Source organism: Heptranchias perlo, chromosome 18 (genome assembly GCF_035084215.1).
Source record: "Heptranchias perlo isolate sHepPer1 chromosome 18, sHepPer1.hap1, whole genome shotgun sequence".
Classification (NCBI taxonomy): domain Eukaryota; kingdom Metazoa; phylum Chordata; class Chondrichthyes; order Hexanchiformes; family Hexanchidae; genus Heptranchias; species Heptranchias perlo.
The window spans coordinates 32,589,684-32,605,343 of NC_090342.1; the positions used below are offsets into that span (position 1 = coordinate 32,589,684).

At 41.8% G+C, this 15,660-nt stretch overlaps 1 protein-coding gene across 1 annotated transcript in view; it reads right to left on the minus strand.

Moving 5' to 3' along the window:
* rtcb (RNA 2',3'-cyclic phosphate and 5'-OH ligase) overlaps window positions 1-10,007 on the minus strand; it is a 33,914-nt gene extending 23,907 nt beyond the window's left edge. The window contains exons 1-2 of the mRNA XM_067999647.1: window positions 9,784-10,007; window positions 3,728-3,806 (exon numbers count right to left, since the gene is read on the minus strand). Of these exons, the coding sequence (XP_067855748.1) occupies window positions 3,728-3,806; window positions 9,784-9,876 (172 nt within the window). The 5' untranslated portion in view covers window positions 9,877-10,007. The remainder of the gene's footprint in view (window positions 1-3,727; window positions 3,807-9,783) is intronic.
* Between the last annotated feature and the right edge of the window lie 5,653 nt (window positions 10,008-15,660).

Here is a 15,660-nt window from a genome sequence, read left to right on the forward strand (position 1 = left end):
GTTGCAAGCAGCAAGATGAGATCTGAGTGACTGAGAAAAGAAGCATATACCCACATGCACAGGGATAGTCCATCAATACACACACAGACACTAGACCAATCCTTTCTGAGCGTACTCAAACCGTACCGAATTTGCAATTGCTGTCACAAAAGGTAACAAGAACACAAAAGGGTATGCAGCCATACAAATTGTCAACATTTTGGTTCAGGATTGAACCATTTAATTTCCCTTCTACCTCAGGGGAATCATCCGCAAATGGGCTGATGATACCAAGCTATGTGCAAGAAATCATGCAGGCAAATCTGGATATGACGGGATGCCAGTATCTAGATGTCTTTTAATATAAATGCAGCAAGATGCATTTGGTAGGGCAATTCCAAGCATGTTCACATCATTCAGAATTGCACATTTGAGGCAGCTGAGCGGGAAAAGGATGTGGGGGTGGGGGGGGGGGGGGGCGGAGGTTATCATTGACGAGTCGTTGATGGTCCACGACCAGTGTTGCAAGGCTGTTACGAAAGTGAATCTAGTTTAGGATGCACAGCTGGGTCATTAAGTGCAAGACTAAAAATATCATCCTTTACCTTATACAAGACCCTGGCCTGGCTACGTAGGTACAGGAGTAGGCCATTCAGCCCCTCAAGCCTGTTCTGCCATTCAGTTAGATCGTGGCTGATCTGTATCTTAATTCCATCTACCCACCTTGGTTCCATATCCCTTAATAACCTTGCCTAACAAGTATCTATCAATCTCAGTTTTGAAATTTTCAATTGACTTAGCCTCAACAGCTTTTTGGGGAAGAGGATTCCAGACTACCCTGTGTGTGAAGAAATGCTTTCTGACATCACCCTTGAGCGACCTAGCTCTAATTTTAAGGTTATGCCCAGTTGTTCTGGGCTCTGTACTCCTGAACCATAACTTCCAGCCCTCTTGAGATAAAGGCCAACATTCCATTAGTCTTTGATTATTTTTTGTACCTGTCCACTAGCTTTTAGTGATTTCTGTACTTGGAACCCCCGCTAAATCTCTGCTCATCCACATTTCCTAGCTTCTCGCCTACATCTGGAATGCTGTGCACTGCTTTGGTCACCTCACTCAATGGAGAATATTGAGGCCTTGCAAAAGTCCAGAGGAGGACCACTCGCTTAACATCCACTTTAAGGGCCCTTACTCATCAGGAAAAGCTTAGGGTTGGGACTTTGCTTTGGAAATACATAAACTGCGAGGGGATATAACTGTGGTCATTAAAACTATGAAGAGAATAGATTTTGTCCAGGTGGATAGGTTACTCAACTGAGATAAGCCAGAGAACAAGGGGGCATCAGTTTAGCTACAGAAGCAGAAAGTTTTGAAGTTCTTTTCACAGAAAGTCGACGACCTCCAGAACAAGTTGGTTGCGAGCATATGCTGTGAGTTCGGATTGTTGCAAGCATTCAAGAAGGTGGTGAGCACATTCCTGCGAGTGGAAGACATCTCCAGTTATAGAAGATAGATGCATTGACGAGGTAGTGGCATCAGTCACCGCAATCTCCTGGACCTTGCTTGATTGCCTTTAGGGGTCAAAGACCACAGTTTTTTTGCCCTCTAAGTTGGTGGAAGGTTTTTTCCTTTTTTTTTGGTCTCTTCGAGATTGCATAGCTGCAAATGGAGGAAGAGGGCTTGATATTGGATGGGGCAGGCCCAATGGACCAGCTGGTCTTTTCCTGTCTGTTTTTGTACGTTCATATCTGTCCTCCTATCCCCTGCTGTCCATTTCTTTCTTGAACATTTCAACAACTTGAGTGAGTATTCACTATAAGTGACTGTCTGTTCCACAAGTTAACCATCAAGGGTTTATTAGCTATTCTTTTAAATTATAGTTAACTTGTGGCATCCTTAACCTATGATCAGGTTTTTCACAGTTACCCTTTCAGGCCCTTTGCACATCTTTAGCTCCATTATAACAGTAAAGAACAGGGAAGGTAAAAGACAACAGTGGTTCAGGTGATGCAATGTGATGCCCTGTGGAACAGTGAGACACAGGAACAGGTTCAAACTCTCAATTTTCCCCACAAGACCTCAATCGCAGCCAAGCTATCATGAGCTGCCAGGAAATGAAGGCCAAGTACTTCCGCATGGCGAGAAAAGTAGACACACCCTGAACTTTCTAGTAAATGGATCAAATCTGCCGGCCCTGCTCCTCAACTGCAGAAATGTGCATCATCAGGAGACCTAGAGAGAGGGGAAATAAAGATACTAACAAAGATGGTCGACAAAAGAGCTAGAGGCGACATGAGGAAACTTTTTTTTAAAAATGCAGCGAGTTGTAATGACCTGGAATGCCTGCCTAAAAGGGTGGTAGAAACAGATACAACAGTAACTTTCAAAGGGGAACTGGGTAAATACTTGGAAGGGAAAAAATTTACAGGGCTATGGGGGTAAGAGCAGGGGGAATGGGACTAATTGGATAGCTCTTTCAAAGAGCTGGCACAGGCACAATGAGCCAAGTGGCCTCCTCCTGTGCTGTAACTATTCTATGATAATCGAACTTAACCAATCCAATTTCAGCACTGGCCAATTTAATGTAATATGATAAGCGATCAAAATCTCTATTACCCATGGATGAAGGTTCTAGGTCTCTGATTCTGATATGGTTAGGGCTTTTTTTTGGCAGCAGCAGGGGGAGGCAGAAAAGATCAAGATACTAGAGATTGTTTTTGAATATATCTTGATGTAATATTTAACCACAACATCACAAGGTAAAGATGAGTGAATTCACTTCCAGTAAAACCCTAAAAATCCCCATGACATTTATTATTTCTTAAATGATTTCAGGGTTGTCACCTCCACATTCCCATTCCACATGTTGATCAGTCTTTGTGTAAATAAGAATTTCCTGACACCAGTCCTAAATTTACTCTTACAGGTTTGAACCTGTATCCCTTTCTCCTACTCTCTGTTTAGCTTGAAGTAATTTTCTATACCTACCTTTTTTATACTGTTTACTATATCCTCTATAAGGTCACCTTTCAGTCACCTCCTTTCAAGGCAAAAAAAAAGCACATTTTCTCCATTTTCCTCATAATTCAGTCTCCTGATGGTAAGGATCAGCTTTGTGACTTTCATCTCAACTGCCTCCAGGGGCTAAATGTCACCCTTATGTCTTGATCAGAATTCAAGGTATGGTCTGACCACAGCGCTATACAGTTTGAGCAAAACTCCCTGACTTGCACTCTACTTTTTGGCTATGTTGTTTAATATTCCATTTGCTTTGTTAAATGCAGCTCCACTGTGGTTGGCATAGTCTGTACATTAGAGGAAAACACAAGGTGTGTCTACAATTTAGATACAGAATTACATTAAACCAGGCCCATCTTGGATTGGGGGGGGGGGGGGGGGGGAAAATCAAATCTCAGGAACGGCACTTCATGTTCTGACTGGCATTCCTTTCACTCTGTTGCTACATCCCACTCCTTCTGCCAGTTTTGTCTCACCACTGTCCAAAAATCTTAATGTGTATGGACTTAAAAAGCCACCGTTGATCTGCACGGCTACATAAACGAGACAGCACGTTTCCTCCTTTCCGTGCAGATTTGATTCCCAAGACCAAATTACAACATCTGATCATACCATAAACACAAATGCTATTTTGAGATTCTGCATGCAGCTAGTGCTTTTATCACATGTGCACACTTAAAATCAGGCTCCTATACTCCTTTATCACAAACATCTTGCAATTTGTTCTTACCTCCCCCACGGCATGAATTTCGCAACTCCTCGAACATCAATTTCTCCAGGGTATCATTGACATAAAACACCCCTTCCACCTAGAATACAGGAATATTAGTTCAGTCTTTAAGAAATTAGATCCAACATATTACTACAGTAGTCAACTTTTGTCTAACTTTTATCTGCAGTAAGCTGTGATATAATCTCACTAATTACAGCAGTGAGGTGGGAATTCCTACCAAGGTCAAACCTGTAACATTCAGGCTGGGATTCCTCCTTGCATCCAGTTCACTAATTATAGCTGGTTAATCTTGTATCAGGGACCAAACTACCTCAAATGAATGATAACAAGCTATTTCTCAGCTAAAGTGAGTGCCAATTTAGCTCATTTCTAGCACACTGGCCTTGGAGTCAAGAGGTTGTGGGTTCCAGCTGCAGAACAGAAATTGAGCATATAATTTTGCCTGGCGCCTCAGTGCAGTAAAGAGAGAGTGCTGCATTTTTGGAAGTAGAGTCATTAAAATGAGACATTAAACCAAAGCTCCATCTATCTTTTCAGGTGGAGGAATAAGATCCCATGGCTTTATTTAAAGAAGAGTGCAGAGTTCTCCTGATGTCCTGGCAAACATACATTCTTCAACCCAATACCATTAAACAAATTAACTGGTCATTTATCTAATTTGTTGTTTATGGGAATGTGTGTATATATTCGCTGCCATGTGTCCCTACAAAACAGACAAATTGAAGCACTTTGGGACATCCTGAAGATGTGAATGCAAAATTAATTTTCAAGTTGTTTCTTTGTCAAGGAACTTAAAGTAATTAAAATGAGCAAAGAAAACATTCTGGAGAAATTAATGGGGCTAAAAGCCATCAAGTGCCCTGGACCTGATGGCCTACATCCTCGAGTTTTAAAAGAGGATGTGGATGCATTGGTTTTGATCTTCTAAATTCCCTAGATTCCAGAATGGTCCCCATGGATTGGAAGGTAACAAATGAAACCCCGCTATTCAAGAAAGGAGGGAGAGAGAAAACAGGGAACTATAGGCCAGTTAGCCTGACATCAGTGGTCGGGGAAATGCTAGAATCTACTATTAAGGACATAGTAACAGGCCACTTAGAAAATCATATGATTAGGCAGAGTCAACATGGTTTTATGAAAGGGAAATAGTGTTTGATAAATCTATTTGTTTTTTTCTGAGGGTGTAACTAGCAGCTTAGATAAGAGGGAACCAGTGGATGTAGTATATTTGGATTTTCAAAAGGCATTTGATAAGGTGCTACACAAGAGATTGTTACACAAGATTAGGGCTCATGGGATTGGGGTAATATATTAGCATGGATTGAGGATTGGTTAACAGCAGAAAACAGAGGGAACAAACGGGTCATTTTCGGATTGGCAGGTTGTAACTAGTGGGGTGCCACAAGGATCAGTGCTTGGGCTTCAGCTGTTTACAATATATATCAATGACTTAGATGAGGGGACTGTAATGTATTCAAGTTTGCTGATGATGCAAAGCTAGATGGGAAAGTAAGCTATGAGGACGACACAGAGGCTGCAAAGGGATATAGACAGGTTAAGTGAGTGGGCAAGAAGGTGGCAGATGGAGTAACATGTGCAGAAAAGGTGAAATTATCCACTTTGGTAGGAAGAATAGAAGAGCAGAATTTTTTTTTAAAAGGTGAGGGACTAGGAAATGTTGGAATTCAGAGGGACTGTACACAAATCACAGAAAGTTAACATGCAGGTACAGCAAGCAATTAGGAAGGCAAATGGTATGTTAGCCTTTATTGCAAGGGGGTTGGAGTATAAGAGTAAGGAAGTCTTGTTGCAATTATATAGGGCACTGGTAAGACACCTGGTGTACTGTGTACAGTTTTGGTCTCCTTACCCAAGGAAGGATCCACTTGCCTTAGAGGGGGTGCAACAAAGGTTCACTAGATTGATTCCCAGGATGAGTAAATTGTCTTATGAGGAGCAACTGAGTAGAATGGGCCTATATTCTCTGGAGTTTAGAAGAATGAGAGGTGATCTCATTGAAATGTATAAAATTCTTAAAGGGCTTGACAGGGTAGATGCTGACAGGCTGTTCCACCTGGCTGGAGAGTCTAGAACTAGGGGTCATAGTCTCAAGATAAGCGGTCGGCCATTTAGGACCAAAACGAGGAAAAATTTCTTCACTCAGGAGGGTTGTGAATCTTTGGAATTCTCTACTTCACAGGCGTGTGGATGCTCAGTCATTGAGTAGATGATGTTGTAACTTGCTGACCACAAATGAACAAACATTCCCTTCACCTCCCAGCCAAAATCAAAGCTTTCAGAGACCAGAATCTCATTGAAACATATGATACTGAGGGGATGTTCCCCCTGGCTGGAGTGTCTAGAACTAGGGGGCATAGTCTCAGGATAAGGGGTCAGCCATTTAAGACAGAGATGAAGAGGAATTTCTTCACTCAGTGGGTTGTGACTCTTTGGAATTCTCTACCCCAGAGGGTTGTGGATGTGCAGTTGTTAAGTACATTCAAGATTGAGATCAACAGATTTATGGACACTAAGAGCATCAGGAGATATGGGGATAGGGCAGGCAAGTGTAGTTGAGGTAGATCAGCCATGATCTTACTGAATGGTGGAACAGGCACAAGGGGCTGTATGGTCTGCTCCTATTTCTCATGTTCATGGGTTGGAACAAATTGACAATACCAAGAGTCAAAAATTATAGTAGTCCACTACATCTTGCAACAGACAACTTTGAGGGGGACTCGTGTGATAGACCAACAAGTGCATGCATTTTAATAGCCAAGCATGCTTGGTGCATTTTGCTGTATACAAAGGAAACTTGTACAGTGTTTTTTAAAGCAAACTCTCCAATATGCATGTGCATCAAATATTGGATTCCTAGAATGGTTACAACACAGAAGGCCATTCAGCCTGTCAAGCCCATGCTGGCTCTCTGCAAGAGCAATCCAGCTAGTCCCACTCCCCCATAACCCTGCAAATTTTTTCCTTCAAGTACTTATCCAATTCCCCTTTGAAAGCCACAACTGAATCTGCCGCCACCCTTTCAGGCAGTGCATTCCAGATCATAACCACTCGCTGCGTAAAATGTTTGTCCTCATGTCGCCTTTGGTTCTTTTGCCAATCACCTTAAATCTGTGTCCTCTGGTTCTTGACCCTTCCGCCAATGGGAACAGTTTCTCTCTATCTACTGTGTTTAGATTCCTCATGATTTTGAACACCTATCAAATCTCCTCTCAACCTTCTCTGCTCTAAGGAGAACCACCCCTGGTTCTCCAGTCTATCCACATAACTGAAGTCCCTCATCCCTTGAACCCATTCTAGTAAATCTTTTCTGCACCCTCTCTAAGGCCTTCACATCCTTCCTAAAGAGCAGTGCACAGAATTAGACAATACTCCAGTTGTGGTCGAACAAGTATTTTATTAAGGTTCAACATAACTTCCTTGCTTTTGTACCCTTATGCCTCTATTCATAAAGCCCAGGATTCTGCATGCTTTTTTAAACTGCTTTCTCAGCCTGCCCTGCCACCTTCAACAACCTGTGCACATATACCCCCAGGTCTCTCTGTTCCTGCACCTTCTTTAGGTTTGTACCCTTTAGCTTATATTGCCTCTCCTCACCTCTTCCTACCAAAATGTATCACTTCACACTTCTCTGCATTAAATTTCATCTGCCACGTGTTCACCCATTTCACCAGCATGTCCTCTTGAAGTCTATCACTACCCTCCTCACTATTCACTACACTTCCAAGTTTTGTGTCATCTGCAAATTTGGAAATTGTGCCCTGTAGACCCAAGTCCAAGTTATTAATCAAGAAAAGCAGCGGTCCTAGTACCAATCCCTGGGGAACACCTCCGTAAACCTTCCTCCAGTCCGAAAAACAACTGTTCACCACTACTGTTTCCTGTCACTTAGCCAATTTCGTATCCATACTGTCACTGCCCTTTTTATTCAATGGGCTTCAATTTTGCTGACAAGCCTATTGTGGCCCTTTATCAAACACCTTTGAAAGTCCAGATACACATCAACCCTCAGTTACCTCATCAAAAAAAACTCAATCAGGTTAGTCAAACACGATTTGGCTTTAACAAATCCATGCTGGCTTTCCTTAATTAATCGATACTTGTCCAAGTGACTAATTTTGTCCCGGACAACCATTTCTAAAAGCAACTCCACCACCGAGGTTAAACTGACTGGCCTGTAGTAGCAGGGTTTATCCTTGCACTCTTTTTTGAACAAGGGTGTAACATTTGCAATTATCCAGTCCTCTGGCACCACCCCCATCTCTAAGGATGATTGGAACATTATGGCCTGTACCTCCACAATTTTCACTCTTAGTTCCCTCAGTAACCTAGAATGCATCCCATCTGGACCTGGTGACTTTTCTACTTTAAGTACAGCCAGCCTTTCTAGTACTTCCTCTATCAATTTTTAACCCATCCAGTATCTCAACTATATCTTTCTTTACTGAGACTCTGGCAGCATCATCTTCCTTGGTAAAGACAGATGCAAAGTACTCTGTTGGTGCCTCAGCTATGCCCTCTGCCTCCATGAGTAGGTCTCCTTTTTGGTCCCTAATCAGCCCCACCCCTCCTCTTACTACCCATTTACTATTTTTATGCCTATAGAAAGCTTTTGGATTCCCTCTTATGTTAGTTACCAGTCTATTCTCATACTCTCTCCCTGCCCCTCTTATTTCCTTTTGCACTTCCCCTCTGAACTTTCTATATTCAGTCTGGTTCTTACTTATATTATCAACCTGACATTTGTCATACATCCCCTTTTTCTGCTTCATCTTACTCTCTATCTCTCATCATTTCAGCACTGTGGGAGAACCTTCACCACACAGACTGCAGTGGTTCAAGAAGGCAGCTCACCACCATCTTCTCAAGGGCAATTAGGGATGGGCAATAAATGCCAGCCCTGCCAGCAACACCCACATCCCATGAACAAAAAAAAAATCATCCAGGGAGCTCTGGCTCTAACATGGTTAGTTTCTGTTGCAACAGCAAAATATTTTGCACTTTTTACACTGTGGACCAATTATCTCTGTCTGCTACTAGACCTAGCAGTTCTATAATTTTCATTTCAAGCCTTGCTTAAAGCAGAAGGCTGCAAGACCAAAAGCTTATACTTAAAAAAAATCACTGCTCCACAGAAAAAGGAAAACACCACATACATACATACACACACACACACACACACAGAGGGGTAAAAAGAATCAAGGGCCCACAATATGTATCACTACCAAGGTTGAAAAGAATGAAAGATGAGGTAAATCAGCTAGTAGTGGTGATTAGGTGATGCCAGGTTTAGAATATTTGAAAAGTGAAGATTGCAAAATAGGGAAAGCTCAGAGCATTAGCATCCAACGTGATGTCAATAACAGAGGGAAGAAAGGTTGTGACAGAAAGGGAGAGGTCACCTATCATAAGCTTTTTCTTGTAACCAGCTGTTTGATGGAAGAAATCTGTACTAAAAGCATTGTGTGTGGGAGCCCATTGCAGTGAGAAGAGCAGTTGTTGCAAAGGATTTACCACAGAAAATTGCGTAAGTATCACTCTTCATTCATTCAACAGATCTCGTTCAAACTCTCATTTCAGATTTTCACACACACACACACACACGACCAGCTCACGAAGTTAAGTCCAATCTAAGTATTCACCTTCCAGCAGTAGTGGCTGGTTAGCAATCAGGAGAAAAATCTGGATGGATCAACCTCTCCTCCCTGGTCCAGGGGCGCTGAGGTCAAATGCTCTGGACCGCAAATTCAGGAGAGACCAGGGGATGGTAACTGCGTCAGTGCCGCGCCGGGGGTTGTATTTAATCTAAAAGAGGCATTAGGGGAGCTTCCTCGGACCTTTATCATCAGTTTGCCTCCCTCCACACACTCCGTCCACTGAAGTACTCAAAAGAAGTGCAGCCCGAGTTACCACCTCAGCAACGGAAATCACTGCTAGTGGAGGCCCAGCCGGCCGGTAGTGAAGGAGCGAGGGGGGGGGGGGGGGGATGGGCAGAGCCGCCGCGCCGGGGCTGTCTGTTAGGCCGCGCGATTTACCTGCATGTTGGGCACGAAGCCTTTCCTGATCCTCCAGCAGTTCTTGTTGATTTTGTCCAGGTAAGCGAGCTCATCATTGTAGCTGCGACTCATGACTGAAGCTGCACACTCGACTCCAACACCAACTGTCCACCGGCTCGGACTGCGCACGCCGCTGCTTCAAGCTACCGCTTCCGCTCTGGCTCAAAATAGGCGGCGACCCAATAACGCGTTCCTTTTTTTCCCTTTATTCAAAACATTTAATCAGGAGCAGAGCAGATCGGTCCGATTTAAAGCGACCCGGTTTTAAACAAAGGCCATGTAAAGCTGCAAAAATTACAAACTCTTCGGAGTAACATTTCTGACCAAAAAGACAAAGACTGATTTCAAATAAACCTATGTAAGGAATCTTACACCAGATTATAGTCCAACAGTTTTATTTGAAAATCACCAGCTTTCGGAGGCTTTCTCCTTCGTCAGGTGAGTGTGGGATTCCTTGAAATTTACCGCATATATATATATAAACCCATTTAAGCAAGATGCTTAAAATAGGTATCAAAATAAGTCAGGTATGGCGGGAAAATGGATTTCCTTCAAAAAAAAAGTTATGGGCAAACCTTGTTTTGTACTAATCAATCTCCTATGGTGTTTCACACGGGGAGTGAAGATCAAACCAGATATAGTCTTCAAGGAATGGGCTCAAAGGATGGCAGATAATTGAACCATGGCGGCAGAGTCATAGAATCATAGAAAATTTACAGCACAGAAGGAGGCCATTTGGCCCATCGTGTCCGCACCAGCCGAAAAGGAGCCTGCCTAATCCCACTTTCCAGCACTTGGTCCATAGCCTTGTAGGCCAAAGCACTTTAGGTGCACGTCCAAGTACTTCTTAAATGAGTTGAGGGTTTCTGCATCGACCACCCTTTCAGGCAGTGAGTTCCAGACCCCAACCACTTTCTGGGAGAAAAGATTTTTCCTCAGCTCCCCTCTAATCCTTCTACCAATCACTTTAAATCTATGCCTTCTGGTTATTGACCTCTTTACTAAGAGAAATAGGTCCTTCCTATCCACTCTATCTAGGCCACTCATAATTTTGTACACCTCAATTAAATCATCCCTCAGCCTCCTCTGTTCCAAAGAGAACAACCCCAGCCTATCCAATCTTTCCTCATAGCTAAAATTCTCCAGTCCTGGCAACATCCTCGTAAATCTCCTCTGTACCCTCTCTAGTGCAATCACATCTTTCCTGTAATGTGGTGACCAGAACTGAACACAGTACTCAAGCTGTGGCCTAACCAGTGTTTTATACAGTTCCAGCATAACCTCCCTGCTCATATATTCTATGCCTCGGCTAATAAAGGAAAATATTCCATATCCCTTCTTAACCACCTTATCTACCTGTCCTGCTACCTTCAGGGATCTGTGGACATGCACTCCAAGGTCCCTCACTTCCTCTACACCTTTCAGTATCCTCCCATTTATTGTGTACTCCCTTGCCTTGTTTGCCCGCCCCAAATGCATTACTTCACACTTCTCCAGATTGAATTCCATTTGCCACTTCTCCGCCCACCCCACCAGTCCATTGATATCTTCCTGCCGTTTACAGCTTTCCTCCTAACTCTCAACCACACACCCAATTTTTGTATCGTCTGTAAACTTCTTAATCATGCCTCCTACATTTAAGTCTAAATCATTAATATAATCACAAAAAGCAAGGGACCTAGTACTGAGCCCTGCGGAACCCCACTGGAAACAGCCTTCCAGTCACAAAAACACCCATCAACCATTACCCTTTGCATCCTGCCACTGAGCCAATTTTGGAGTCAACTTGTCACTCTCCCTTGGATCCAATGGGCTTGTACTTTTTTGACCAGTCTGCCATGTGCGACCTTGTCAAAAGCCTTGCTAAAATCCATGTAGCCTACATCAAATGCACTACCCTCATCGACCCTCTTTGTTACCCCCTCAAAAAATTCAATCAAGTTAGTGAGACACGACCTTCCCTTAACAAATCCATCCTGACTTCCTTGATTACTCCGTGCCTTCTAAGTGACGGTTTATACTGTCCCTCAGAATTGATTCCAATAATTTGCCCACCACCGAGATTAGACTGACTTGCCAGTAATTACTCGGTCTATCTCTCGCTCCCTTTTTAAATAATGGTACATCATTAGCTGTCCTCCAATCCTCCGGCACCACGCCTGTATCCAGTGAAGATTGGAAAATGATGGTCAGAGCCTCTGCTATTTCTTCCCTTGCTTCTTTTAACATCCTGGGATACATTTCATCCAGCCCTGGTGAATTATCTACTTTCAAAGATGCTAATCCGCTTAATACTTCTTCTCTCACTAAGTTTATCCCATCCAATATTTCAAACTCCTCCTCCCTAACTACAATGTCTGCATCGTCCCTCTCTTTTGTGAAGACAGACACAAAGTATTCATTAAGAGCCATACCAACATCTTCCGCCTCCACACATAGGTTACCTTTTCGGTCTCTAATAGGCTCAATTCTTTCCTTAGTTACCCTCTTGCTCTTAATGTATTTATAAAACATCTTTGGGTTTTCCTTGATTTTACTTGCCAATATTTTTTCATGCTCTCTCTTTGCTTTCCTAATTTCCTTTTTAATTTCACCCCTGCACTTTTTATACTCCTCTAGGCTTTCTGTAGTATTGAGTTCTCGGTATCTGACATAAGCTTTCCTTTTCTGCCTTGTCTTACCCTGTATGCTCCTTGACATCCTGGGGGCTCTAGATTTGGCAGCTCCAACCTTTTTCTTTGTGGGAACATGTTTACTCTGCACCCCTTGAATCTTCCCCTTGAATGCTTCCCACTGTTCTGATACTGATTTACCTTCAAGTAGCTGTTTCCAGTCCACCTTTGCCAAATCACTTCTTAGCTTAATAAAATTGGCCTTTCCCCAATTGAGAACTTTAACTCCTGTTCTATCTTTGTCCTTTCCATAACAATGCTAAAACTAACTGAATTATGATCATTACCACCAAAATACTCTCCCACTAATACTCCTTCCAACTGCCCAGCCTCATTTCCTAAAACTAAATCTAGAACTGTTCCCTCTCTTGTTGGGCTTGCTACGTACTGGCTAAAAAGTTCTCCTGAATGCAAGTTAAGAATTTTGCACCCTCTGTACCCTTCACAGTGATAATTCAGTCCCAATTTTCTTTAAGGGGCACAATTAATTAAACTCAAATCGTACAAAAACAGACAAAGGAAACTTATTAAATTAAATCATAATGTTTCAGTCCCAATTTTAAAGTCAAATATTCAGTCCCTATTTTTACATAATTGTTTGACAAAACTTACAGCCATTTGGGAAGTTGAACTGCTTACAGCATAAGATTTTTGTTCTAGTGCAGGTTGAGAAGTTGGGAAACACTGTGCAATTACAACCTCCACCACCCCATAATTTCCTCTGTTTGAATTATACAACCCCAATTTTTCAAGACTTTCTTCATATTTGTATTTCCTCATACCAGGCAGCACCTTAATGAATCTGCGCACCCATTCTATTGCCTCGGCAGCCTTCCTATAGTGTGGAGTCCAAAACGGAACACAGTACTCCAATTGTGGTCTTCATACAGTTTTACATAGACCCATCATTATATCTTGACTTTTATATTTTATACCTCTTATCAGTAAAGCCAGTATCCCATTAGCTTTTTATGTCTTTATTCATTTGAGGTGCCATTTTTAATATCTTGGAAACCTGAATCCCCAAATCCCTCTGCTCTTCCACATCTCCCAACCTCCAACCATTCACTAGTTTTACCAAAATGTACCTCCTCACACTTACTGACATCTGTCATTTTTTGCCCATTTCACTATGTTATCATAAGACCATAAGAGATAGGAGCAGAAGTAGGCCATTCGGCCCCTCAAGCCTGCTCCACCATTTAATGAGATCATGGCTGATCTGATTTATCAAACCATATCAAATCCCCTTGCAGCTTTCTTTGGTCCTCAGAATTATTTATCATGCCTCCTATTTTAGTATTGGCTGCAAATTTCTACCCCACTCCATTTGGCTCTATATCCAAATCATTGAACAGAAGCATTCCCAGAACAGAACCCTGCAGGACACTGCTATCCAATTCCAACCACTCTGAGAAACTGCCCTTAATTCGTACACTCTGTTCCCTCCATTCTAACCAGTTTCTAATCCAATTTGCTATGCTTCCCCTAATTCCATACCTCTTAATCTTCTCCAATATTCTCCTGTGTGGTACATTGTCAAAGGCTTTCTGAAATTCGTTGTACACCATATCCACCGCATTTCCCCCATCCACCATATCCATCACCTCCTCAAAGAAGTTTGGCAGATTTGTCAAACATGATCTTCCTTTCTGAAAACTGTGTTGGCTGCTTCTAAATATTTATAAAGAAGTTACAACACATAAGATTTACAGGCCATTTGGCCCAACCAGTCCATGCCAGTGTTTACCCTCCACACGAGCAAATGGTCCAAATCACATCTATCCACCCTGTTCCTTTATCCCTTTATTCCCTTTTCCTTCATCCATCTATCCAAACTAATCTTAAATGTTGACATAGTTTCTGCCTCAACCACTGACCCTGGAAGTAAATTCCACAGCCTCACAACTCTCTGTGTAAAGAAGTTTCTCTTGCCCTCTGTTCTAAATCTCTTACATTTAATCTTGTATCTATAGCCCTTCGTTCTAGACCCCTCAACTACTGGAAACAGTCAGATTCTATCTACCCTGACTTACCCTTTCATTATTTTAAACAGCTGTATCATATTGACCTGTAGGCTGCATGGTTATAACAAAAAAAAACAATTTTTCCATCTTTTTTCAAATTTGCATTTCCTCACACCAGACACCATTTCTCCTCATCTAGATATTTCGTAATTTCATGTTTAATTAAGTATTCCAAAATTTCCTTACCACAGATGTTAATATAACTTGCCTGTTATTACATAGGTAAGCTCTGTCTCCCTTTTTGTACATGGGTATTACATTGATCACTCTCCAGCCCACCAGCATTAGAACAGTCTCAATAGAACCCTGAAGTACAATTTCTAGGGCTTTCACTATTTCTTCCCCCAATTCCCTCAGGATCGTTGGATGTATCCTGCCAGATGCCAGGAGTTTGTCCTCCTATAACTTAACTAACTGGGCTAACTTCTCTCATACTTTCCTTTTATTTGTTATAATCAGTCATCTTGCTTTTAATCAATTCAGGATTTACATCCTCCTTAATATGCTTCTCTTTTGTAAACACTAATGTGAAGCACTTGCTAAATATTCCCACCAACTTCTGTTTATCCTCTCCTCTCAGGGGTCCCATTTCACATTTAATGATACTCTTTTATTTGTTCCATTTCCAATTTTGAGTGTAAATGGTATATTTTGAATGATTTTTTTAAACTAATATAATTTGACATCTGTTTAGCATTAATTAATGCCCAGGAATGTTTTACATGTGGTCTGACAATTTTGGAGCTATTTTCATATAATTAACTTTCCTATGTAATAAATAGATTCATTTATGATTATATTTGTAGAATACCTTACTTTGTTTTTAAATATTTTTTGAGAATCTGTCCCCATACTCCATCCTTGCATTCCTTATCCCTCTCTTAACTTCCTATTTTCTCATATTTGTATATGGTTATGTTTATCATACCACAGGCCACATATACCCTATTCTTCATTTTTATTTTTGTTTCTAGTCTTTTTAGATCCTGTAAGTCTGGGCAGACACAGGGATCTATGAGGTCATCAGATTTCTGTTAATCTGCTATTAGGTTTGTGTATTTTTCTGTGTGTATTGGCTTAATAGCTTGTTATTTCAGTTATATAATAATAGTTACAGGATTGTTTAAGTTTGCTGAAGTTAGGACAGGAAGGGGTCA